Source organism: Pongo abelii, chromosome 8 (assembly GCF_028885655.2).
Source record: "Pongo abelii isolate AG06213 chromosome 8, NHGRI_mPonAbe1-v2.0_pri, whole genome shotgun sequence".
Lineage (NCBI taxonomy): Eukaryota > Metazoa > Chordata > Mammalia > Primates > Hominidae > Pongo > Pongo abelii.
This window is the reverse complement of record NC_071993.2, coordinates 63,659,583-63,687,013: the sequence shown is the minus strand read 5'-3', so window position 1 is coordinate 63,687,013 and position 27,431 is coordinate 63,659,583. Positions and strand designations below refer to the sequence as shown.

The 27,431-nt window shown below is 42.6% G+C and overlaps 1 protein-coding gene across 2 annotated transcripts in view; it reads left to right on the top strand.

Moving 5' to 3' along the window:
* SH2D4B (SH2 domain containing 4B) overlaps positions 1 to 24,656 on the top strand; it is a 110,943-nt gene extending 86,287 nt beyond the window's left edge. The window contains exons 7-8 of one of the 2 annotated variants that reach the window (XM_054522359.2): positions 12,413 to 12,633; positions 22,111 to 24,656. In XM_054522359.2, coding sequence (XP_054378334.2) covers positions 12,413 to 12,633; positions 22,111 to 22,203 — 314 coding nt within the window. In that variant the 3' untranslated portion in view covers positions 22,204 to 24,656. The remainder of the gene's footprint in view (positions 1 to 12,412; positions 12,634 to 22,110) is intronic. The other variant, XM_002820751.4, reaches the window with a different exon arrangement.
* The last annotated feature ends 2,775 nt before the right edge of the window (positions 24,657 to 27,431 follow it).

The following is a 27,431-nucleotide window of genomic DNA, read 5'->3' as shown; positions in this document are numbered from 1 at the left end:
GTAGAGATGGAGTTTCACCATGTTGGTCAGGCTGGTCTCAATCTCCTGACCTCATGATCCTCCCACCTCAGCCTCCCAAAGTGCTGGGATTACAGGTGTGAGTCACCGCGCCCAGCTGAATCTTGCCTCTTTTCTTGTGGCCACTTGGGGAGCTGGACCATTTTTAATTATTTCTACCTTTTAAGAAGTCCTAAGTGCTGAGAGTTGAGTTCATCAGCCATCCCTCCCCTGCCCATCCCCATGGCTTATTATCATCAGAAGACACAGGCTATTTCTTATTAATTTACTTATTCTCCTTCATTTTCATTCCCTTTCCTCTCCAATAAGCAGCCATTCTGATAGGCTTCACATGTGTCTGTTGAAAGGGTTCTTACATATACATTGTGTATATATCACCTATAGGGAAGTTGTTCTGCTCCTTACTTACTTGTTCACATGATGATGTCATATGTGATTTGACCTTGATGATTTTCTGTGGCTAAGTTTTACATGAAATTAGTTTTCCTGAATTTTTCCAGTTAAACGAGGGCCAGGAAAGTATTTCTAACTCCACGGAGCTGCTGCTTGTGTAGTTTTTGTGTAGTGTTCCCAAACAGGGCAGCTTGCTTTCTGAAGTCTCCAGGCTCTGTCCCTTCCCCATGGGTCTATACTTTCTCTTTCTTTCCTCTATTTGCCTGTATTTTGCTCAATTTTGATTTCATTCACAGTGGTGGCAGGTGGCCTGGAGGGTCTCATGGTGGGCCCCTTGGACTCACCCAGGGTTGGGGAGGGCAGAACTCTCCCTAGTTTCAGCTGCTACTCACAGTTGGTCTCCTGCTTTCCAGTGAATTCTGTTGACTGCTCTTGGATCCATTAGCCAACCTTGTTGTTTATTTCTTTTTTCTCCTGTATGGACATTGGTATCATGAAGGTCTTGTGTTAGTAGTTTATTCCTACCACCATTTGTATTTGGGGTTTTCTCAGCCCATTTGAGCTGTTATAGCAAAATACCTGAGACTGGATAATTTTATTTATTTATTTATTTATTCACTTATTTATTTATTTATTGAGATGGAGTCTCACTCTGTCGCCCAGGTTGGAGTGCAGTGGCATGATCTCAGCTCACTGCAACCTCCTCTCCCGGGCTCAAGCAATTCTCCTGCTTCAGCCTCCCGAGTAGCTGGGATTACAGGCATGTGCCACCACACCCAGCTCATTTTTGTATTTTTAGTAGAGACAGAGTTTTGCCATGTTGGCCAGGATTGTCTCGAACTCCTGACCTCAGGCAATCTGCCTGCCTCGGCCTCCCAGAGTGCTAGGATTACAGGCGTGAGCCACCGTGCCTGGCCGAAACTGGATAATTGATAAAGAACAGAAATTTATTGCCTTACAGTTCTGGAGGCTGGGAAGTCCAAGATCAAGGCATAGGCAGGTTTGGTGTCTGTGAGGGCTCAGTCCTCGCTTTGAAGATGGCACCTTGAATGCTGTGTTCCCTCACAGCATAAAGATAGAAGAGAATGAACCTGCTGCCTCATAAGGAGCCTAATTCCATCCATGAGCCCTCCATCCTCACTACTTAATTATCTCCTAAAGACCCCTTCTGTTAATACTATTATGTTGGTGATTAAATGTCAACATATGAATTTTTATGGGCACGGACCATAGCAAGGCTTGTGGGGATATCTCGTGACCTAATTTTGTTGTAAACCTAGTCTATGGACTTCTGGTTTTGTTCTTTAGTTGCACTGCCTGTTCTTATTTGGAGATTTGGAGAGATTTTAAAATGATGTTGCTGCCCCTGTAGCCATCTTCCCAGAATCTACTCCCCTTACCCCGTGCTTACCTATATTTACATGAATTGTGAGGTACTTTAAATATCATTTGTGTTTTCTTATCTCACTGAGCACCATGCCGTTAGATGCATGCTGTGTGTGGCTCTGTTGTATTATTTCCAACTGCCGCACAGTACTCCACTGGGTGTATCCGCCTAATTTCACTGATCTACTCCCCAAGTCATGGAAACCCAGATTGTCTACAATTAATCATTGAGTTCCTTGCACTGGATCCTTATGGACCTGTGCAGTGTCTTTCAGCAGTGGAGTTGTTGGGCTGGAGGGTGCACGTGTACTTTATTTAACTAGCGGGGCTGATGGCTCTCCGGAAGGCTGATCTAGTTTCCACTCCCCCAGCCATATATGAGGGTTGCTCTACCTGTGCACTCCAAATCCCACTCTAGAATGTGGCAGAACTCCTGGATCCCCTCCATTCCTCACTGGAACTTGGTGAGGCTGGGAATCACCGTCTTTAGACTTCTGTCTCTACACATACCATTTCTGTTTAGCTGTGGCTACATTATGCAGGCACAGGGTAATTGCTAGACTCTCCAACAGAAACTGGGGTATAGGACATCCTGCTTTCAGCTACCTTCTCAGACCTTCTGGGGTGTGGGTTGCAGAAGAGGGATTAAGGACAGCTCCTCCAGTTCTTCTCTGCCTCTTCCCAGTTGTAGCCTAGAAAAAGCTCTTTCCTTCTCTTTCCTGTCTGGCAGGGACTTTCATAGGACCTATCCTATATCCCCTCTAGAGTAGGTCTATAAAACTCTATGTTCAGATCTGTAAGTATTGCTCTGAATATAGAGGGAGTTTCTAGAATGTGAGAGTCACTTTTTATATCTCTGCCATTCCTGGCTTGCAAGACTACTGACTTTCTAGCCCAGAGTCTCAAACCTGGCTACATATTCGAATCAACTGAGAATATTTTCAACCATACCACTGCTTGATGTAACCCAAATGAATTAACCAAACTCGCTCTAAGTGGGACCTGGGCATCAGCCAAGGCTGAGAACCATACTTCAGGGACACAAGACAACCAGCATGGAAATCGAAAACTGATTAGTGACTCTGTTGTTCTAGGTGGCAATCTGCACTGCCTCCAAAGGACATTGACCAATTTTGAATGAATGCCATAGCAGCAATGTGTGAGAAGCTGCAGAACAACAATATTAAAATATTTTTAATATTAAATATTGAATATTTACCAAATATGTATATACATATGTGAAGGGCATAAAGAAAGCTTAAGTGGGAACAGCACCAAATCCTAAAGCCCTCACCTGTGTGCTTCTCTCCATTGTAACCACTCTTTAACAGATGTGATCCCTATGCTGAATATTTTGTCCATTATTTCTTTGCTTCATTTATTGCTGTATATTAATTCCAAATGTTTAGCATTGTGAGCTTTTCAACCTAATATAAATGGAGTCACAGTGTATTTATTTTTCAGTTATTTGCTTTTCTCATGCTTCATTGAAAACATTTTTTTTCCTCATTCCATTTTTCCACCTCTATTATTTGGAGATTTTACCACTCTCAATGTCTGTCTTCCAGTGGTTACTTTAGATGATTTAATATGTACACTTAGCAGATTCTAAAGTTAATGCAGCTGTCCCTTGGTTTCTTTGGGGGATTGGTTCCAGGAACCCCTGTGGATACCAAGATACACAGATGCTTAAGTTCTTTATGTAAAACGGCATAACATTTGCATATAACATATGCACATCCTCCTACACTTTAAATTATTTCTAGATGACTTATAATACCTAATATGATGTAAATGCTATGTAAATAGTAGTAATGTATTATTTTTATTTGTATTTTTAAAATTGTTTTCTTGTTTTTTATTCATTTTTGGTTTTGAATTTTTTTTTTTTTTTTTTTTTTTTTGAGACAGAGTCTCACTCTGTCACCCAGGCCGGGGTGCAGTGGTGTGGTCTCAGCTCACTGCAATCTCTACCTCCCGGGTTCAAGCGATTCTCCTGCCTCAGCCTCCTGAGTAGCTGGGACAACAGGCCTGCACCACTATGCCTGGCTAATTTTTGTATTTTTTTTGTAAAGACAGGGTTTCACCATGTTGACCAGGCTGGTCTCAATCTCCTGACCTCAAGTGATCTGCCCACCTCAGCCTCCCAAAGTGCTGGGATTACAGGTGTGAGCCACCATGCTCAGCCTGTTTTTGAATATTTTTGATCTGTACTTGGTTGAATCTGCAGATGCAGAGCCCATAGACATGGAAGGCTGACTCTATATATCTTTACCCTCTCCCTAAACAGAATTTTGAAACTCCTACTCCCTACTGCTAAGATATTGTCTAGTATTATAGTTCCATCTTTTTCAAAACCTCGAATTATCCATTATTATTATTGTCTTGTAAGTCAACTTTTTTAGGTTGACCTACAGTATCTGTGCTCATCATTTGTTCTGGTATCTCAGATTTTCTATCCAGGATAATTTTTTTTTCTTCCTGAAGTACCTCCTTTAGAATTTCCTTTAGAAATCAACCAGCTCAAATTATTTTCTGAAGATTTTTTATTTTGTCCTTTTCCTTGAAAGGTAGTTTCATTAAACACAGTTATTTTTCTCTCAGCATACTGAAACTTTTATTCCATTGTTCTCTGGCTTTTATGGTTGCAACTGAGAAGTCCGCTGTAAGGCTAATTATTTATTCTTTGTAATGATTTGCATTTTCTGTCTGGTTGACAAAAGAAGAATTGAATATCTTTGCATAGTTTTATAGTATGTGTCTGTGATAATTGTTAACTATTCACTCTTAAAATATTGCCTCCTCTCCTCTCCTGTGGGACTCAGATTCTATATATGTTAGACTTCCCATTCCATCTGCCATGTGTCTTAACCTCCTGAGATTTAGATTAAGCTTCTCTCATGTTAGATTTATATAAATGCCCCATGGACGTGTCATTCCTGGTCTTCACTTTGACTTTTCACTCATCTTCTCCGTTCTCTCCCTCACACCTCATTACTACCCCTCACGGCTTACATGGAATCTATCCGGCCTTCAAAGCCCACCTCACATTCCCATTCAGTGCCTCCACAGAGCCTTCCCTGATTTCTCAACCTCTTCCTTCTTGTTTATTTCACAGCATTTACCATCCTTTGCATGAGACAACATGGTATAGAACAGAGAGAGCACCGGACTTGGAGTCCAAAGACCTGAGTTCAGATCTGCCTCCACTACTTAATAGATTCTCTGTGACTATTAAGCTCTGTGACTTTGGGTGAATCCCTTCTTTTCCTGACATTCAGTGTCCTCAGTTGTAAACTGGTGATAACAGGGTTGGTAGGAAGACCAAAGGAGAAGGGTCACAGAGGCCCCAGATGGTGCCTAATGCTGGCTGTGACATAAGCATCTCACAGGAGCCTCAGTGTGTCGTTTAACCTCTATGCGTCAAAATGGAAGCCGTTTCTGGGAGGGTAGGGGTCAGAGAGTCAGATATCAATGGTACACTATGAAATGTAGCCATGAAGCAATTCTTAAGTGAGGAAGCCCTCACTGAGCTGAAATCCTTGGCTCTGAACCGTAATCCTTCAATCCATTTTCCACACTTGAACATTCTTGTATCTTTCTTCTGTATAGGAAACATCAGTGGCTGTCCACTGCCCTCAGAATTAATCCTTTCAATGGTATGGAGAGCCCTTTGGAGCTTGACTGCTGCCTATTGTACACCTCTGGCCATTGCCCAGCTCCCACCTTAACCCTCCCTCCAGCCACAAAGAGCCACGTGCTAATGACTTTTGCAATCTTCCCTCCTTGCCTTGCCCCCTCTTGTGCCTTTCTGGACTCAGTCTAACCATCGCTTCTGCTGCTGGGCTCCAGAACTGGGTGGGGTGCCTTCCCTAGGTGCAGCCACAGTGCCTGAGCCAATAGCTTATGTGGCCTTTATCACCATTGCTCACAGTTAGCCTTTTATTTTTATATTAAAAAATTCCCATCAATCTTCATTTCTGTCCAGAGTCAGAGCTTCCAGAAGGCAAGAACTGTGTCTCATTCACTGCTGACTCCCAGGTGCCCAGTTTGGGGCCCGGCTTCTAGATGGTGCTTCATACATATTTATTAAAGGGAGGAAGGAGAAAAGGAAGAAAAGGAAGGAAGCGGGGAGAGAAAATGTTCCTGGAAACTGTAGGAAAAACAATGTTTACCATTGTCTGGGAATGAGAACTAGCTCAGAATCAATCTTCAGTTGCATTCTCCAATATTCATTCTAAAATTGTCACCCTGGAGCATTGGCTAGTTAGGCTGCATCCCTTAGCCAGGCCCAGTCATTAGCAGAGTGAGGAATTTTCAAGGACTCAAACAGTATGCTAGCTCCCCAGCTGGAAGGGGTGAGGTAGGGCCTTCCCCTGTTACCTCAGCCAGGAGGTTGTAGAGTGCTCAGAAGAAGCAGAGGTGGGTGATGATTCATGCTTAATTCCCAGACACTCTGCAATTGGCTGAGAGGCAATCCAGGGGAAGAGACAGATGAGAGGGTGATATGGTTTTGATGTGTCCCTACCCAGATTTCATCTTGAATTCCCATGCATGCGGGAGGGACCCAGTGGGAGGTAACTGAGTAATGGAAGCAGTTATTTCCTGTGCTATTCTCGTGATAGCAAATAAGTCTCATGAGATCTGATGGTACTATAAGGGGGAGGTTCCCCACAGAAGCTCCTCTCTTTGCCTGCTGCCGTCCATGTAAGATGTGAGTTGCTCCTCCTTGCCTTCTGCCGTGATTGTGAGGCCTCCCCAGCCATGTGGAACTGTAAGTTTGATAAACTTTTTTAAATTGCCTAGTCTCAAGTATATCTTTATCAGGAGCGTGAAAACGGACTTACAGAGAGGGCAAAGTGAATGGGGAAGGAAAACATAGCTTCTCCTTGTGAGCTTCCTACACTAATTCTCTTGAGGGGTTGGGTTTTCTATGGAATGCTGTTTGCTATCCTGAACTATGAGGTTATATTACCTTGGTTTTGTGCCAAATTGCAATTTTGATTTCTAGGCAAATGTATTAGGCCATTCTTGCATTGCTATAAAGAAATACCTGGCCGGGCGCGGTGGCTTATGCCTGTAATCCCAGCACTTTGGGAGGCTGAGGTGGGTGGATCATGAGATCAGGAGTTTGAGACCAGCTTGACCAACATGGTGAAAGCCCGTCTCTACTAAAAATACAAAAATTAGCCAGGCATGGTGTCACATGCCTGTAATCCCAGCTACTCAGGAGCCTGAGGCAGGAGAATTGCTTGAATCTGGGAGGTTGCAGTGAGCCGAGATCGTGCCACTGCACCCCAGCCTGGGTGACAGAGCGAGACTCTATCTCAAAAAAAAAAAAAAAGAAAAAGAAATACCCAAGACTGGGTAACTTACTAATGTATAGAAAAGAGGTTTAATAGACTACCACTTCTATAGGCTGTACAGGAAATATGGCCCTAGCATCTGCTTGGCTTCCAATGAGGCCTCAGGAAGCTTCCCATCCATGGTGGAAGGCAAAGGGAAGTCAGCATATCACATGGCAAGAGGGGGTGCAAGAGAGAGAGAGTGAGGGGGAAGATCCTACAGACTTTTAAACAACCAGATCTCACAAGAACTCACTCACTATCCTGAGGATAGCATCAAGGGGATGGTGCTAAACCATTCATGAGAAATCACCTCCCACTAGCCCCACCTCCAACACTGCAGATTACAATTCAACATGAGATTTAGAGGGGACACACATCCAAACTACATCAGCAATATCAAAACGGAGGCAGAATTCACAGAGACCTGGACAGTCTCCCAGAAATGGCCCAGCTAAGTTTATGGTGCAGGCTGGGGCCCCTTAGGAGGAAGTCACCTTCAGCAGCCTATGTTTGAGAGAATTGAGTGTGTGTGTGTGTCAGGGGTTGTGGGGAAGGGACACAGCCTGACAGTCCTGTGACCATTGCAGCTACCAGCACCAGGCAGTCTGCAGCACTAACACATGTGTAGAATACTTAGTGCATCCAATGCAGCTAGCTATATTGTATTAGATATTTATTGTGATTTTTAAGCACTGTGCTAAACGTATTCATGCATTAACTTATTAATTCTCAAACAGCCTTAAGACATAGCTATTAATATCACTACCACTTAATAGATGAGGACATCAAACTCGGTTTCAGAGTGGTTGAAGTCACCTGCTCTCAAGGCCACCCATGGAACAAGTCCCTGGGCTATGATTTGTGTCCGTGCTCTTGATCACTGCTGCAGAATCCCTGCCAATGTCCTAGGCATGGAGGATGTAAAAATGAGGTGTCTGTGTCTGTCAGGTCTTCCGTGAAGCAGAAGAGGAAAGATTGATTGGAGGAAATGCCTGTGAAGGACAAAGGGGGAGGGTGCTGGAGAAGGTGAGGAGAGTCTTCGGAACATGGTACATATCTGACACCTGTGGAGGGAGAGAGGGAAGAAGGATGATTGGTAAGTGAGCCTGCTCCTGGAGTACAGCTCAGAGAAAAATCTTGGCCAGGCTGATTGAGAGCCCCAGAGCAAAGACTGCCTGTTAGAGGAATCCTGCTTTGGGTAGGAATGGTGGCTCTAGTACCCCTGTGCTCTGCCCTTGACTGGAAGCACCCTGGGGAGAACATGACCCCATGGAGGATCCTGAAGGGCATGATGCTGCTCCCAGCAGCAGGTCTCTGTCTTGGAGGGAGGCCTGGGCAGCTTGCTTCCATGGCAGCCACAGGCCCCAGCCTTGAGTGGCTCACAGCCTATTTACTAATCTACTGTGGAGTTTTGGCAGGATGTTGTGAAAACCCAAATGTGGGATATCCAAGACAGTCTCCTGGGAGATAAAGGATTTCCTGATCAGCTGAGCAGGTTGCACACTGAACTGGGGGACTTGAGGGGTGGGGATAGTTGGGGTGAACAGAGGATTGATATGCAGGCACTGCCTTTCCCAATCAAGCTGTAGGCTTTGTGGTTTTGGCCCAGAGAGGCACATTTTTCTAATTCAGTTACTCAGGTCATCTTTTCCTAACTTGCACAAAGGTAGAGTGTAGGCTGCTCATAGCCCATGATTCTGGGGAGAGAAGAGGATGGGGCTTTCAATGAGGAGTCAGGGTCAGCTGGAGTGAAGGGGGCTGGGATGTGGCCTCAGTCCAAGGTCGGCTTGTGGGGAGCAGCCAGTACCGAACAGTGAGATGAGCCCAGAGGGGTAGGTTGAGGCGGGGCATACAGCCTGCTGTCTTCTGTGCCTGAGTGAGCCTGGGCTCTGCTGGAAGTCAGGGGAAGCTGCTCAAGGGTTTTAGGTGGGTGAGACACATGACATCATCACTTTGGTATTACTGGTCGTTTTGGCATGTTAAAAGTCAAGTCCACAAAATAACGTGTTGGCAAGTGTTGGAGGAAAGAGACCCCTTGCACATTCTCTTAAAGCATGAAAATACAAATTAAAATAGAAGTACCCCATAATCTCAGCAACCCCATTACTGGGTATTTATTCAAAGGATATGAAATCAGTATGTCGAAGAGATATCTATACTGCCATGTTGATTGTAGCATTATTCACAATAGCCAAGATAGGGAATCAACGGAAGTATTTGTTTATTTGTTAATTTATTTTTGAAATAGGGCCTTGCTCTGTTGTCCAGGCTAGAGTGTAGTGGCATGATCATAGCTCACTGCAGCCTTGAATTCCTGGGCTCATGTGATTCTCTCACCTCAGCCTCCTGAGTAGCTGGGACCACAGGCATGTGCCACCATGCCCAACTAATTGTTTATATTTTTGTAGATTCAGGGCCTTGCTATGTTGCCCAGGCTGGTTTTGAACTCCTGGGCTCAAGCGATCCTCCCACCTTGGCCTCCTAAAGTACTGGTATTATAGGCATGAGCCACCACACCAGGCCTAACCTAAGTGTCTATTAACAGTTGAATGGATAAAGAGATGTGGTGTATGTGCACAATGGAATAGTATTTGGCCTTTAAAAAGAATGAAATCTTGTGATTTCTGACAACATGGATGAACCTAGAGGACATTATGCTAAGTGAAATAAGTCAGGCACAGAAAGACAAATACCTCATGATCTCACTTATATGTGGAATCTAAAAACATCGAACTTCCAGAAGCAGAAAAGTGGAATGGTGGTTACCAGGGGCTGGGAGAGGCAGGCACTGGGGAGATGTTGGTCAAAGGACATAAAATTTCATTTAGACAGGAGGAATAAGTTTAAGAGATCTATTGTACAGCATGGTGACTACAATTAATGATATATTATATACTTGAAAATTGCCAAGAGAGTTTTTGTTTGTTTGTTTGAGACGGGGTCTTGCTCTGTCACCCAGGCTAGAGTACGGTAGCATGATCACAGATCACTGCAGCCTTGAACTCCTGGGCGCAAAGGATCCTCTTGCCTCGGCCTCCCAAGTAGGTGTAGCATCGTCATGGCCAAGTTATTTTTAAATTTTTTGTGGAGATAGTTGTCTCCACAAAAAGTGTGGAGACAACAACATGGGCTGTGTTGCCCAGGCTGGTCTTGAACTACTGGGTCAGGTGATCCTCCCACCTCAGTCTCCCAAAGTGCTGAGATAACAGGTGTGAACTATTGTACCCAGCCAAGAGGGTAGATTTTTAAGTGTTCTCACCACAAAAAATATGTGAGGTAAAGCATATGTTAATCTTAAGTAGATTGATTTAGCCATCCCACAGTGCATACATATATCAAAATGTCATGTACACCATAAATATATATAATTTTTATTCATCAATGAAAAAGTAATAAATGTTACAATAAAGATACTTGTTTAAAAGAAAAAAAAAGTTGAATTGTATTTAATTTGACTGTAGTCTCCCACCCTAGTAACACTCCCCTCCTCTCCAACCCTAGCCCCGCTACCATATCAGCTTGAGGTGCTTGGAGTGGGGATGAGGGTGACATCTTCTGGTCCTTCTTCCTCCTAGGCCCTGGCCCTGCCTCTGGCCCCTCTTACTTATCTCCCTGCTGCAGCCTCTTTTAGGGCCCAGGTGTTCTGGTGTTGGGTCAGGGACGTAGGTGAAAGACAGTACCAAGTTTTGAGGGATCCTGGACTTTCCCTTCCAGTCCTCTTTTGTCTGTCCCTACTTTTTTGCATGAAGCCCCCAAGGCCTTCTGGGGGGAAGCAGCGGGGTGCATCCTCCGTCTTGCATGGGCCAGTGTTTATTTTTCAGGTGCCCTGTGGCGAAAGGGCTCCTCACTTCCTTCCTTATCTTACTCTTCCTCCTTTTCTGCTTCTAGAGCTTGGCTGGGGAGGGGTGGCTGGCTTGGATGCCTTTTGCTGTAAATCCTGGGCAAGGAGGAAATAGGTGGCCCCTGGTTGTGCCAGTTGTCTTTAAGGGGTGCAGCATTTGGCAGTATGGTTGCCTCTGTGTCCTCTGCCTTGGGCACAAGGGAAGTCTCGAGTGTGCCCTGTGAGGCAGGAGAGTGATGGGAGGGGAGCCTGACTGCGGCTCACTCGGGAGTGGCTTCGGGGATTGGGGAGAAGTCACAGGTGTGCTGAGCCTCTCAGGGTCATGGAGATGGGCAGCCCAGCCACTCTATCCCCATGCCTATCACTGACAGTGTGGAAAGGGTAAGTCCATGGGTGAGCAAAGGGACAATGTGTTGCAATTCACCTCTCCTCCAGAATAACAGATGCTAACAGGATCCAGCATCTCCACAGCTATTCTCCATGTATGAAATGAGTTTGAGTACTTTATTCAACTTGAAAGTCATAACATATCTTTTAAGTATTTGGGTTATGATCATCTAAATGTCAAAGGACACTGGAGACCTTGAGGGCTTAGCTGAAAATTCCATAGCCAGGTTGGCAGAGGTCGGGGGTGGGGGTAATCCAGGTCTTCTGGCTTTCCCTCCTCTTCCCACCTACTTGCCTCTGGAACCTGTTCTACATCACCCCTCCTATATCACCCAGATGACAGCAGCTCCCTGAGAGCATTTCAGAGGATTGCTACCAGCATATCAACGACTCCAAGGCCAACCAGAATTCCAAATTGTGATGAAACCGCATTGTGTAGGACAGCAAGTCCTTAGAAAGTTTTGATCTTTGAGCTGAAGTGAAGCTTGATTCTATGCCCCTATTAAGAAACTTTTTTCCTGGTGTCCACAGATATTTAGAAGAAGTCTTTTTACTTTTTAAGGGAAACCCCTATTTTTAGGTGCTTGTTTATGGTACTAGAGAAATAAGTGAGTTAGTCATCAGCAGCCATTCTGGACTAGTCTTTAAAGCAGGCCTCTTAAGGCTTTTCACAAGCCTGTTGACTTATATTTATAATCAATAATGCTATAATCACAGCTCACTACTAATTCCTTGCTTACCCAATTAATCAAAATCACCATGGCTCAATGTGGAGGAAAGCATGCTCAACTCAGGTCCTAGTAGAAACTTTGCCCCCAGGCTCATGGCGGGTGGCGCTGGGCCAAGATGCCCTCTCTGTGGAAGGAGGCATGTGCTTGGCCAGCCCTTGGGGCTCTTTCCTTCCAGGCACCCTGGACTTGTGTGGATGGCATGTGCACTGAGCCACAGGGTGAGGGGCGGGGAGGAGTGGAGAATCGTGGGGGAGGCAGTTGCAGAACCTGCTGTGTTTTTGTTTTTGTTTTTTTCTATTTTAAATCAGGAATTATTAGCCGAGAAGATGCAGAAGATCTCCTGGAGAACATGACTGAAGGAGCATTCCTGGTCCGGGTCAGTGAGAAAATCTGGGGTTACACCCTCTCCTACCGCCTGCAGAAAGGGTTCAAACACTTTCTTGTGGATGCCTCTGGGGATTTTTACAGCTTCCTGGGAGTGGACCCCAATCGCCATGCAACGCTCACGGATCTCGTTGATTTCCATAAGGTATCCCTCACAGGGATACTAATGGGGGGGAGGGGGAACTGGTGGAAATTCGAGCTGAAGAGAGAGCTAGAGCAAGAGAAGCAAGGCTGCTGGCTCTGGGCAGTGGGGCTGGAGGGTCTCAGAGATGTAGAGCATCAGGGCAGAAGAGACCAGAGGTTGTCAACACCGGGCCCTAGGGCCCACTGTTCTGCTCTCTGCTTCACTCTCTGGGGCATGCGGGCACCTCTCACCCTGGTCCTCAGGCCTCTTCTCACCTTGGGTACCTGAGTGCTCCCTCCTGTTAACACAAGGACTGGATGATCATCCCTTTCTCCAAGCCTGGGCCTCATCTCCAACTCATTCCCAAGAACGTCTCTCATGAGGACCTCCAAGCCAGGCCTCTAGCAGCTTCTGAGAGTTAGCTGAAGTGCAGTAGGCAACCCTGTGATTAGAGAAGCTTTTCTAGTGGTGGAGTTACCATGTCTCTTATTTGAACTCCAGCTTAACCACTTAGTACATGTGCGACCTTGAGCCAGCACCTTAGTCTCACCAAGCGTCGGCGTCCTAGCCAGGCAAATGGATGTTAATAATACTTAGCTCGGACCCTGTGAGCATTAAATGAAGTCAAGTATGGAGCAGTGCTTTGTGACTGTGAAGTGCTTCTGGAAAGTCTTGTTTCTCAGCATTCTTTTTGTTATTTGTCCTCCTGCCATGGACCCTATATTGGGAAAGATGTTGTCTTCCAAGCAGTGTATGTAGTAAGAAGCAACGTTTATGTTCATGTAGCGGTTGGCATCATTAGTAACTGGGAGAAAGCCAGAGGTGGAACTCAGTGACCTGGAAGGGCAGGACGAAGGATTCCAAGGGACAGAGTGGTGGTAGCTCAGGCGTCCGACATCTAACCAAGTTTTGCGGGTGTAGATGGTTTCACAGAATGACTTGACGGTCTCACTTGGGTTTTGCTATCAAAGGGACTCTTAGGTTTGTATTGCTTTCTCTTTGTCTCTTCATGGAGGTCCCTAGAAATTCAGGGACAGCCCTTGACCTTATGAATAATACACATGGAGAATCACCCATTCACAGATACTCGGGCACTGAATGTGGAGTACTGCCTGGAAACTGGACTAACCAGGATCAAGGTCGATTTCTATGTGTTGGGAAGAGCCTTCTAACAGAGGAAAGTGAAAGGGAGAGGATGTGAGGACGTTGGCACGTTCTCTGTGTCAAGCACTGAACCTATTGCTCTACATCCATGCTCTTATCTAATCTTACCAATAGATCTGTGAGGGAGGCATCCTTTTATTTATTTATTTTATTATACTTTAGGTTCTAGGGTACATGTGGACAACATGCAGATTTGTTACATAGGTATACATGTGCCATGTTGGTTTGCTGCACCCATTAACTCATCATTTACATTAGGTATTTCTCCTAATGCTATCCCTCCCCCTGCCTCCCACCCCACAACAGGCCCCGGTGTGTGATGTTCCCCGCCCTGTGTCCAAGTGTTCTCATTGTTCACTTCCCACCTATGAGTGAGAACATGTGGTGTTTGGTTTTCTGTCCTTGTGATAGTTTGCTGAGAATGATGGTTTCCAGCTTCATCCATGTCCCTACAAAGGACAGGAACTCATCCTTTTTTATGGCTGCATAGTATTCCATGGTGTATATGTGCCACATTTTCTTAATCTAGTCTATCATTGATGGACATTCTGGTTGGTTCCAAGTCTTTGCTATTGTGAATAGTGCTGCAATAAACATGTGTGCATGTGTCTTTATAGTAGCGTGATTTATAAACCTTTGGGTGTATACTCAGTAATGGGATCACTGGGTCAAATGGTATTTCTAGTTCTAGATCCCTGAGGAATCACCACACTGTTTTCAACAAAGGTTGAACTAGTTTACAGTCCCACCAACAGTGTAAAAGTGTTCCTATTTCTCCACATCCTCTCCAGCATCTGTTGTTTCATGACTTTTTAATGATCACCATTCTAACTGGCATGAGATGGTATCTCATTGTGGTTTTGATTTGCATTTCTCTGATGACCAGTGATGATGAGCATTTTTTCATGTGTCTGTTGGCTGCATAGATGTCTTCTTTTGCGAAATGTCTGTTCATATCCTTTGCCCAATTTTTGATGGGATTGTTTGTTTTTTTCCTTGTAAATTTGTTTAAGTTCTCTGTAGATTCTGGATATTAGCCCTTTGTCAGATGGGTAGATTGCAAAAATTTTCTCCCTTGCCTGTTCACTCTGATGGTAGTTTCTTTTGCTATGCAGAAGCTCTTTAGTTCAATTAGATCCCATTTGTCTATTTTGGCTTTTGTTGCCATTGCTTTTGGTGTTTTAGTCATGAAGTCCTTGCCCATGCCTATGTCCTGAATGGTATTGCCTAGGTTTTCTTCCAGAGTTTTTATGGTTTTAGGTCTAACATTTAAGTCTTTAATCCATCTTGAATTAATTTTTGTATAAGGTATAAGGAAGGGATCCAGTTTCAGCTTTCTACTTATGGCTAACCAGTTTTCCCAGCACCATTTATTAAATAGGGAATCCTTTCCCCATTTCTTGTTTTTGTCAGGTTTGTCAAAGATCAGATGGTTGTAGATAATGTGGTGTTATTTCTGAGGCCTCTGTTCTGTTCCATTGGTCTATATCTCTGTTTTGGTACCAGTACCATGCTGTTGTGGTTACTGTAGCCTTGTAGTACAGTTTGAAGTCAGGTAGCGTGATGCCTCCAGCTTTGTTCTTTTGCCTTAGGATTGACTTGGCAATGCAGGCTCTTTTTTGGTTTCATATGAACTTTAAAGTCGTTTTTTCCAATTCTGTGAAGAACGTCATTGGTAGTTTGATGGGGATGGCATTGAATCTATAAATTACCTTGGGCAGTGTGGCCATTTTCATGATATTGATTCTTTCTATCCATGAGCATGGAACATTCTTCCATTTGTGTCCTCTTTTATTTCGTTGAGCAGTGGTTTTTAGTTCTCCTTGAAGAGATCCTTCACATCCCTTGTAAATTGGATTCCTAGGTATTTTATTCTCTTTGTAGCAATTGTGAATGGGAGTTCACTCATGATTTGGCTGTCTGTTTTGTCTGTTATTGGTGTGTAGGAATGCACATTGATTTTGTATCCTGAGACTTTGCTGAAGTTGCTTATCAGCTTAAGGAGATTTTGAGCTGAGATATGGGGTTTTGTAGATATACAATCATGTCATCTGCAAACAGGAACAATTTGACTTCCTCTTTTCCTAATTGAATACCCTTTATTTCTTTCTCCTGCCTGATTGCCCTGGCCAGAACTTCCAACACTATGTTGAATAGTAGTGGTGAGAGAGGGCATCCCTATTTTGTGCCAGTTTTCGAAGGGAATGCTTCCAGTTTTTGCCCATTCAGTATGATATTGGCTGTAGGTTTGTCATAAATAGCTCTTATTATTTTGAGATATGTTCCATCAGTACCTAGTTTATTGAGAGTTTTTAGCATGAAGGGCTGCTGAATTTCTGAATTTTGTCAAAGGCCTTTTCTGCATCTATTGTGATAATCATGTGGTTTTTGTCATTGGTTCTGTTTATGTGATGGATTACATTTATTGATTTGCATATGTTGAACCAGCCTTACATTTCAGGGATGAAGCTGACTTGATCGTGGTGGATAAGCTTTTTGATGTGCTGCTGGATTCGGTTTGCCAGTATTTTATTGAGGATTTTCCCCTCGATGTTCATCAGAGATATTGGTCTAAAATTCTCTTTTTTTGTTGTGTCTCTGCAAGGCTTTGGTATCAGGATGACGTTGGCCTCATAAAATGAGTTAGAGAGGATTCCTTCTTTTTCTGTTGATTGGAATAGTTTCAGAAGGAATGGAACCAGCTCCTCTTTGTACCTCTGGTAGAATTTAGCTGTGAATCAGTGTGGTCCTGGACTTGTTTTGGTTGATAGGCTATTAATTATTGCCTCAATTTCAGAGCCTGTTATTGGTCTATTCAGAGATTCAACTTCTTCCTGGTTTAGTCTTGGGAGGGTGTATGTGTCTAGGAATTTATCAATTTCTTCTAGATTTTCTAGTTCATTTGCGTAAAGGTGTTTATAGTATTCTCTGATGGTAGTTTGTATTTCTGTTGGATCGATGGTGATATCCCCTTTATCATTTTTTATTGCATCTATTTGATTCTTCTCTCTTTTCTTCTTTATTAGTCCTGCTAGCGGTCTATCAATTTTGTTGATCTTTTCAGAAAACCAGCTCCTGGATTCATTGATTTTTTGTGTCTCTATCTCCTTCAGTTCTGCTCTGATCTTAGTTATTTCTTGCCTTCTGCTAGCTTTTGAATTTGTTTGCTCTTGCTTCTCTAGTTCTTTTAGTTGTGATGTTAGGGTGTTGGTTTGAGATCTTTCCTGCTTTCTCTTGTGGGCATTTAGTGCTATAAATTTCCCTCTACACACTGCTTTAAATGTGTCCCAGAGATTCTGGTACGTTGTGTCTTTGTTCTCATTGCTTTCAAAGAACAACTTTATTTCTGCCTTCATTTCGTTATGTACCCAGTAGTCATTCAGGAGCAGGTTGTTCAGTTTCCATGTAGTGGTGCAGTTTTGAGTGAGTTTCTTAGTTTTGAGTTCTAATTTGATTGCACTGTGGTCTGAGAGACAGTTTCTTGTGATTTCTGTTCTTTTACATTTGCTGAGGAGTGCTTTACTTCCAACTATGTGGTCAATTTTGGAATAAGTGCGATGTGGTGCTGAGAAGAATGTGTGTTCTGTTGATTTGGGGTGGAGAGTTCTGTAGATGTCTATTACGTCTGCTTGGTGCAGAGCTGAGTTCAAGTCCTGGATATCCTTGTTAACCTTCTGTCTCATTGATCTGTCTAATATTGACAGTGGGGTGTTAAAGTCTCCCATTATTATTGTGTGGGAGTCTAAGTCTCTTTGTAGGTCTCTAAGGACTTGCTTTATCTGGGTGCTCCTGTATTGGGTGCATATAAATTTAGGATAGTTAGCTTTTCTTGTTGAATTGATCCCTTTACCATTATGTAATGACCTTCTTTGTCTCTTTTGATCTTTGTTGGTCTGTTTTATCAGAGACTAGGATTGCAACCCCTGCGTTTTTTTTTTTTTTTTTGCTTTCCATTTGCTTGGTAGATCTTCCTCCATCCCTTTGTTTTGAGCCTATGTGTGTCTCTGCACGTGAGGTGGATCTTCTGAATACAGCACACTGATGGGTCTTGACTGTATCCAATTTGGCAGTCTGTGTCTTTTAATTGGAGAATTTATCCCATTTACATTTAAGGTTAATATTGTTACGTGTGAATTTGGTCCGGTCATTATGATGTTTGCTGGTTATTTGGTTATTTTGCCTGTTAGTTGATGCAGTTTCTTCCTAGCATCGATGATCTTTACAATTAGCGATGTTTTTGCAGTGGTAGGTACTGATTGTTCCTTTCCATGTTTAGTGCTTCCTTCAGGAGCTCTTTTAGGGCAGGCCTGGTGGTGACAAAATCTCTCAGCATTTGTTTGTGTGTAAAATATTTTATTTCTCCTTCGCTTATGAAGCTTAGTTTGGCTGGATATGCAATTCTGGGTTAAAAATTCTTTTCTTTAAGAATGTTGAATATTGGCCCCCACTCTCTTCTGGCTTGTAGAGTTTCTGCTGAGAGATCAGCTGTTAGTCTGATGGGCTTCCCTTTGAGGTTAACCTGACCTTTCTTTCTGGCTTCCTTTAGCTTTTTTCCTTCATTTCAACCTTGGTGAATCTGACAATTATGTGTCTTGGGGTTGCTCTTCACGAGGAGTATCTTTGTGGTGTTCTCTGTATTTCCTGAATTTGAATGTTGGCCTGCCTTGCTAGGTTGGGGAAGTTCTCCTGGATAATATCCTGAAGAGTGTTTTCCAACTTGGTTCCATTCTCCTTGTCACTTTCAGGTACCCCAATCAGACGTAGATTTGGTCTTTTCACATAGTCCCATATTTCTTGGAGGCTTTGTTTGTTTCTTTTTACTCTTTTTTCTCTAAATTTCTCTTCTTGCTTTATTTCATTAATTTGATAGTTAATCACTGATACCCTTTCTTCCACTTGATCGAATTGGCTATTGAAGCTTGTGCATGCATCACACAGTTCTCATGCCATGGGTTTCAGCTCCATCAGGTCATTTAAGGTTTTCTCTACACTGTTTATTCTAGTTAGCCATTCGTCTAATCTTTTTTCAAGGTTTTTAGCTTCCTTGCGATGGGTTTGAACATCCTCCTTTAGCTCGGAGAAATTTGTTATTACCGACCTTCTGAAGCCTACTTCTGTCAGCTTGTCAACGTCATTCTTCCTCCAGCTTTGTTCTGTTGCTGGTGAGGAGCTGCGATCCTTTAGATGAGAAGAGGCGCTCCGGTTTTTAGAATTTTCAGCTTTTCTGCTCTGGTTTCTCCCCATCTTTGTGGTTTTATCTACCTTTGGTCTTTGATATTGGTGACCTACAGTTGGGGTTTTGGTGTGGATGTCCTTTTCGTTGATGTTGATGCTATTCCTTTCTGTTTGTTAGTTTTCCTTCTAACAGTCAGGTCCCTCAGCTGCAGGTCTGTTGGAGTTTGCTGGAGGTCCACTCCAGACCCTCTTTGCCTGGGTATCACCAGCAGAGGCTGCAGAGCAGCAAATATTGCAGAACAGCAAATATTGCTGCCTGATCCTTCCTCTCGAAGTTTCATCCCAGAGGGGCACCTGCCTGTATGAGGTGTCAGTTGGCCCCTACTGGGAGGTGTCTTCCAGTTAGGCTACACAGGGGTCAGGGATCCACTTGAGGAGGCAGTCTGTCTGTTCTCAGAGCTCAAACACCATGCTGGGAGAACCACTGCTCTCTTCAGAGCTGTCAGACAGGGATGTTTAAGTGCAGAAGTTTCTGCTGCCGTTCAGCTATGCCCTGCCCACAGAGGTGGAGTCTACAGAGGCAGCAGGCCTTGCTGAGCTGTGGTGGGCTCCACCCAATTCAGGTTTCCCCATCCACTTTGTTTACCTACTCAAGCCTCAGCAATGGCAGACACCTGAGTGAGGCATCTTAACCCCATTCCACAGATTAGGAAACCAGGGCTAAGTTTTCATGGTTAGGACCAGGAGTTAAGCCTCAGACTGTTTGCCTCTAAAGAATCTACTTTTTCCACTAAACCATATTGTTTGCTTTTCCTGTATAATAGAAGCTGCTTTAGCAATGATGAGCTCCTTGTCCCTGGAAGTGTTTCAAGCAAAGGATAAATGCCCCTCACTCAGGACAGATTCCAGAGAAAGGCTAGACCAGAGATCTCTGAAGATCTTTATTCTCTTCCAAATCAAAACCTTTGAGACTCACAGTTTCATTTCTAACACTAAGGAGACATATCATTTATGCCAATGTGGAGATCTGGTGGCCAACTTCTATCAATTAAAATTTTAATTACACAATTAGTTCATGATTACATTCTAAGAAAAATCAAATACAATACAAAGTGAAAGCCTCATTCATTTCACGTCTCTATTTCTGTCCTCTACTTTGATTATCAATTTGCCATGTATCTTATCTAAGTATCTCCTGAGCAGTAACATAAAAACTTATGTATGTAAGGAAATATATAGTTTTGTTATTTTTCACATAAGTTGGGTAGTCTTTTTTGAGACAAGGTCTTACTCTGTTGCTTAGGCTGGAGTGCAGTGGTGCGATCATAGCTCACTGTAACCTCAAGATCCTGGGCTCAAGTGATCCTCCCACCTCAGCGTCCCTAGTAGCTGGGACTACAGGCACGCACCACCACACCCAGCCCAAGTTGCATATTTCCTTACATGTAAATGAGTGACTTGATTTTTTAACATGCTTACTAAATAATTGAATGCAGTTTTAAAAAGCATGGTCCCTCGAATGAGGCTGCTGAGTTTTAAATTCTAACTTATGTGTTTGACTTTGGACGACTATTTAGCTTTTGCACCTTAGTTTCCACCTTAGTAAAGTGGGCTTAATAGTAGCACTCAACTCTTCAGGTCACTGTAAGGTTTTAATGAAACATCACCATGTGAAGTGCTGAAACAATATACCTGACACTTGTAATTTCAGGACATGCTGGCTGTCATTGAGATATATCTATGAGCTCTTCCTATGTTAATCTGTATACCAAACCTTGTAAATGCCATGTAGAATTCCATGGTATGGATGCATATTACAGTTTAATTACCCATTCTCCTTTTGATGGCCACTTATCTGGCTTCCGATTTTTCATGATCTTGAACAGTGCTGTAGAGACTTCCCTGTGTGTCACTATGGATACATGTACAGTATTTCTCTAGGATGGGTCCTGGAACTGGAATTGCTGGAGAGAAGAGTATGCACATTTTAATTAGAAAAGATCTGCCAGATCGCCCTCCAAAAATGTGGCGCCAGTTCAGTCTCCTGCCAAAACTATATGAGGCTGTTTCCCCGCACTGCTGCCAACACTGGGGCCTATCAATCATTTCATTTTTCTCCATCAGATGGGCAGACACTGAATCTGCTGTGGTTTAGTTTGCATTTGTCTGAGTACCACTGATGCTGAGGATCTTTTCACATGTTTCACGGCCACTTGGATTTCTTCTGTGAATCATCCTTTCATATTCTTTGTCCATTTTTCTATTAGGATGTCTCTTTCTTTTTGATGTGACATTTCTTTCAGCTGCTGAATTGCTCTTTAGTTATGAGCATTCTGCTTTTCAGTTCTTCTATTGAAATTTTTTCCTTTTAATTTAAATGGTCATGCTTTTGGTTTCCAGGTTCTTTAAGTGGTTCCTTTTTTTTTTTTTAATAATGCCCATTCTTGTTTCATGGATGACTTATTTCTTATTCTGCTGAGGAGAGATTAATGCACATCTCTTAAAGCCTCTTCTGTTTGCTTTATAGACTTGATATTTTCCTGGAAATCATTTCTGTTGTTGAGTTCAGCCTCTTTCTTTTATGGTTATAATTTTGCTTAAATGCCTATAAATTTTAGACTATGAAGCGATCTTCCAACTTTAAATTTTCTGTCTATCATGAGTGGATACAGTTTTGTTTCCCAAATCCAGTGTCTTCATGCTGTAGGGGTTGGAGTTGACCGTGAGTGGCTCATCTTTTGGGCATGGGACCGTCTGAACTTTTTGGGTCTCCTGGGGCTTCCAAGGAACTGTGTGCATCTCCTCATTCCCTGACCTGCTTGAGGCAAACACCTACTGGAGTCCCTCAACTCTTCCTCGATTTGCTGTAACTGGTGTCCCACATTGACTCCTCTGACAAGCCCCTCCTGCATGTCTTTTGTTTTTCAAAGATTCTTCAATATGTTTCACTTTGTCGATGGCATTCCTTTTTATTTTCCAGTAGTTTTTATGAATTTATTTCTTTTTAAAGGTAGATTTTTTTTCTGTCATTTCTAGAAATCTGAATGAGAGGAGACAAATGCATATTCTTAGTTTCTCTGTCTTGAACCGCTCTCTCTCTCATAGATGTGTATTTCCCTATCTTGATTATAAGTGGATTTTCCTTTTTTTCTCTTTTAGGAGGAAATTATCACTGTTTCAGGAGGAGAGTTACTTCAGGAACCCTGTGGACAGAGGGACAGCCCACCAGACTACCATTTGTTGTTTGAATAATTTTTTTTCGTATCAATTGGATTCTTTTTGGCATCCTGTTTTTGAACTCAGCTTAAGAACTTCTCAACTCAAATCCTATGGCCTTCTGGGAGATCCACCACTATCCAGAGGAAAAAGTAGATTAATATGTCTCAAGGGATATGACATCTATGGCATAGGGCTACTGGTCTCATCCCAGTGATCAGGACAGAAATTGCTAATAGCTCATGCAACTCTTTCATGAAGAGCTTAGCTATGACCTTAGAAGACAAAGCCTGTGTGTCATGGCTTCCGTAAACTGAGCTCTTACAGTGCGTGGACCATGTTTTAATAATCCAAAATAATTTCAGTGCCGACCCCTGAATTTAACATATGGTAGACATTCAGTAAATGCTTATTGAATGAATACATGTCTTCTAAAAGTTTTCCAACACAAATTAGCAGTGGTTTCTTGTAAATTATTTCCTACTCACCACTCTATAAAATCATGGCAATAATAGAAGATTATGAAGGATTTCTATGGAGGACATAAATGCTGCATCTTTCATAATCTCCATTATTATCCTCATTGATATTATCATTGGAATTATCTAAGGCGAGCCCCAGTTTCCAGGGCAGCTGATTGACACTGTCCTGCCTTCCTTATTTAACCTCTTCTTTTGCCACTCGCCTCTATCTTTGAATCATATTTTGGCCCTCGTTTTGCAATGGTTTTATGTAATCCTACAGATGTCTTCAAGACCTGGGGTGACTTATAAATGCAAGAATGGTTTTTAGAAATCTGATGAGGCCTCTGCTGTCTGGGATGTGGCCCTCTCTATGCAGGTTACTCCAATGATTAGCTCTGTCCTCATTGTCCTTTTAATTCCCTTGTCAACTTAATCTCAGTATGTTCCTTATATTAACAAGAAGACTCACCCAATAACTCCTCAATAACTCTCAGTGATGGTATCTATTGGTGCATACTTGTGTTCCACAGTTATGGTCATATACACAGAGGTGTATATGATGAAGAGAAGATTACAGTCTTTACAGTCAAGAAGACTTGAGTTCATATCCTCACCCTGGAACTTACTAGCATTATAATGCTTGCAGCATTGTGTTTGGTGAGAGGAAAAGAATGAATGGATTCTAGGGATGTTAGGGAACGATTTACTTTACTTGATGGCTGTATCCAACATCTGTGCCCCACTTCTTCTCTTGCCTCACCTATTCCTTAGATTCTTGGTCACTTCTCTACCACAAGCCACCAGCACTATAACCAGTTTTGCATGGGTTCTGCTTTTCCTCCCCGTGTTGATCAGTGTCATGTGAGCATAAGCCAATGGTAGCTTGCCACATGCCCCATCTCCTGTTGCTGCAGAGGCATAAGACAGAAGAGATAGGAAGTGAATGCCCCATGTGGTGAATCTGGGATGAATGGGAGTCACAGGCTGGTAGATCGCTTTTTCCCCCTTCTTCCTCCTGGAGGAACTATTCTGAGAGGCATCTGTTTGTATGGTCTTTTAGAAGACAGTCCTGCAAGATCGAGCAACCAGTCATGATGAAACCAAGTGGTGGCCGGATCAGTATGACACCCCGCTGCCCCTGTTTTTTTCTTCTCTGCCTTGCCGTGCTCTCTCCTGTTGCTCTGGGATTGCATTTCTGAATGAAGTAGCAGCTCATAAGCTTTTGCCACAGGCTCTGCCTTTTGGGGAATCCAGGATAAGAACCCATCATACAGAAGTGTTCAATGGTATCAATTTTGCAACTCAGCTCCATGGCTTCCGCCGGTCTGCCTGTCTCACTACATGCATAAAGTGAAATGATGGAAGGAACCTGCTTTCTGAACTCTTAATGTGCCTTCATTGATTATCATTAAAATTATCATTAAAATTTCCTTATTTCTATGGACTCAGAGGAACGATGTTTTAGTTTTGGCTCTCTGATTTACCAACTACGTGACTTTGTCCAAGTCATTTAATTTCAGTAAACCTCGGTATGACTGAAAAGGGAATTTTCTGTATGGCCATCACTAGGTTTTTTTGCGGGTTAGTTAAATGATAAACATGAAAGCTCTGACCAAATGAAAAAGGTATTTCTAACAACAACCACAATAACAACAACAACTTAGTGCTTAGCCCATGATGTGTCAGGGGATATGATGTGATGATTTTCAAGGTGTTGGAAGAAACTTCTGTTCCAAGAACTACCAGCAGCTTTGAAAGCAGACCAAGATGGGTTGAGACCCTGAATCCCTGGGCTGTTGTTCCTGTCACCCCTAATTAATATGTAAGAGACAACAGCTGGGTTTTCCATCCCTAACACATTTATTTCATTTTATTTGGGGCCTGCAATTTCTGCATGTCTCATATATTTTAGGTTTTACCTTTTTACCTGGCTTTAAAATAAATCCCTTGTAAGTTGTCCTGCAAATGAAATTACTGTCTGGAAAACTGCAATTTCATCTTGAGAGTTTTATTATGCTAATAAATGTCAGGATTCTCAAATAAAGGAATTGCCTTTTTTTCCCTGAGCCCTACAAATATAATAAAAAAACGGTCAGCTCCAAGACTCAGCAAAGGAAAAATTTACAATCTATAACTAGAAAGAGAAGTTGTAAAAAAAACCACTATGCAACTTAATGGAAAATAAATTTCAAGGAATGGATAACTTGGAGTACAGATATGGGGAGATCCCTGTGTGGCAGAAGTATTTTTAGGGACCATCTAAGGGGCATGAGCTGAGAGGTTATGGAGAGTGTTCCCCAGGAGGGGAACATGGGCTTGAAGACCTGGGAGCCCGGGGCCTTTGTCCCCTTTTTGTCCCTTTGATCATTCTCAGGACTAAATTGCAATCCTAGATGAATTTCTGTATTCTTTGGACTACAGTTTCTTCTGTCAAATTAGGTGAACATTGCCTATTTCAGAGGGTGGCTGTGAAAATAACAGAAGGTTTTGTTATAGTAATGACAAATACTGTTTTAAGCCGTGTGTGCGTGTGTGTGTGTGCGTGCGCATGCATGTGTGAACTCTCACAGCCAGGCTTAAGGGAGAAAATGCTATCATCTTTATCTTGTACATGGGGAAACTGAGGCACAGAGCAGTTCAGAACATTCCCAAGGTCACTCCCTTGGGAAGCACAGGGATTGACCACAGTCACGTATCAGTCTGAGTGGACCTTAAACTGCATAAACAAACACATGATGGTTGTTAAAAATGCAGGTTCTCCTTCAGTGGATCTGGGACTGGGCATGAGGTTCTGTATTTCTGACAAGCTCCTGGGTGTTGCTGATGCTGCCAGACTATGGGTTACACTTGGAGAAGCCAGCCTTGAAAGCAGGGGTTGGCAAATTATAGCCGCAGGCCAAATTCAGCCTGCTGCTCGTGTTTCTACAGCTTGAGAGATAATGGTTTTTACATTTTTAAATGGTTGGAAAAAAGAAGAAGAATATTTTATGACCTGTGAAAATTACATTAAATTCAAATTTCAGCTTCATAAATAAAGTTTTATTGGGATTCAGCCATACTTATTTGTTGACATATTGTCTTTGGCCGCATATGGCCTGTAAGGCCTTAAATATTTACTCTCTGGCCCTTTGCAGAAAAAATTATGACGCATCTGTTAGGAATATTTTGCTTTCTTTCTCTGCTTTATCTAAATCTACTCTTTTAACACCATCGTTTATGCTTCAGAGAAATCTAAGTGAATGTATTAAATTTTCTAGTAGTGTTCCATTTTAATTTTGAATCTCATCTCATCTCTAGAAAAAGATTCTCGTCCTTGTGAAAGGATTCTAACCAAATGTAAGTGAGTAGTATCACAATTATGTAGCTATTTAACATGGGCATATGATCATTTACCTTCTAGATTTATTATATTTCCTACACATAACTATGTATTTATGTTTTGCCTTTCAGTCTGTGAGGTCCTGGAAATCAGGTGATGCCATATTTATCTGAGTACTTTAGGGTTCCTGGAATAGTTGATGTGGAATTACATCTGTTACGTATTAGGAACAAACAGATTGTGCCCATTTCAAAGACCCACTTTAACCTTTAGGGGACCCCTATGATAGAAAAGTCCGCGGTGAGAATTCTGGCAGCTTTGGGTTGGAATCTCGAATCTAGTACTGCTTTCAGTTGTTAAGACGAATAAACAAACAAGCAAACAACTAAATGAGATTGAGAAAGTAAAAAACAGCTCTTCTGACAGCTAGTCTGAGATGGGGGAACTGAGAATTAAAACAGAAATCACATCTTGCAAATCTGCTCTGTGACTTGCAAAACAGTTAAACCGAGCCAAGCCACAACATACGGAGAAAGTGTCTAAACTCAAACTCTTCTAATCAGCACATGCAGACCCGTATTTTTTAGAGAGGACATCACACAAACTGATCTAACAGTCATTCCACATGACTTTTTAAAAAAATTGTGGTAAAATATTCATAATATAAAATTTACCATTTTAACCATTTTTAAGTATACAGTTCAGTGGCACTGAGTCCATTCACATTGTTATGCAACTGCCACCACCATCCATCCACAGAAAACTTTTCATCTTCCAAAAATGAAACTCTGTACCCATTAAACATAACTCCCCATTCTCCCCTCTTCCAAACTCCTGGCAATCACCATTCTACTTTCTGTCTTTATGAGTTTGACTATTCTAGGTACCTCACATAAGAGGAATAATACAAAATTTGTCTTTTTTGTGTCTGGTTTATTTCACTTAGCATAATGTCTTCAAGGTTCATCCATGTGTAGCATGTGTCAGAATTTCCTTTTTAAGGCTGAATAATATTCCATAGTATGCATATATCACATTTTATTTATCCATTCAACTGTCAATGGACACTTGGATGGGTTCTACCTTTTGGCTATTATGAATAATGTGGCTATGAACATGGGTGTACATCTCATAACTTTTGCGTTCTGTAGATAAAATTACTGACTGTCCCAGCAACTCCCTAGTTTCCAGATTCTGACCAATCCCTGCCAAGAACCTTTAACTCCAGCTCCCCAGTCTTAGTGAGTATGCTTTCCTAACTTTTACCTTTTCGCGTTCCATGATTCCTCTTGCATATGTGCTCTCTTGCTGCAACAAGCTAATAACCTCAACTTTGGCTGCGTGTATATTGCTAGTAGGCTTTAGCTGATAGGCTTTAAGAAGACATTATCTGTGAAGCGTGCTGTCCATAATAGACACTCAGTAAGACTCCATGCCTTCTCTTGGCTGACCATGCTGAATAGCAGCTGTGAAAGCCCTTC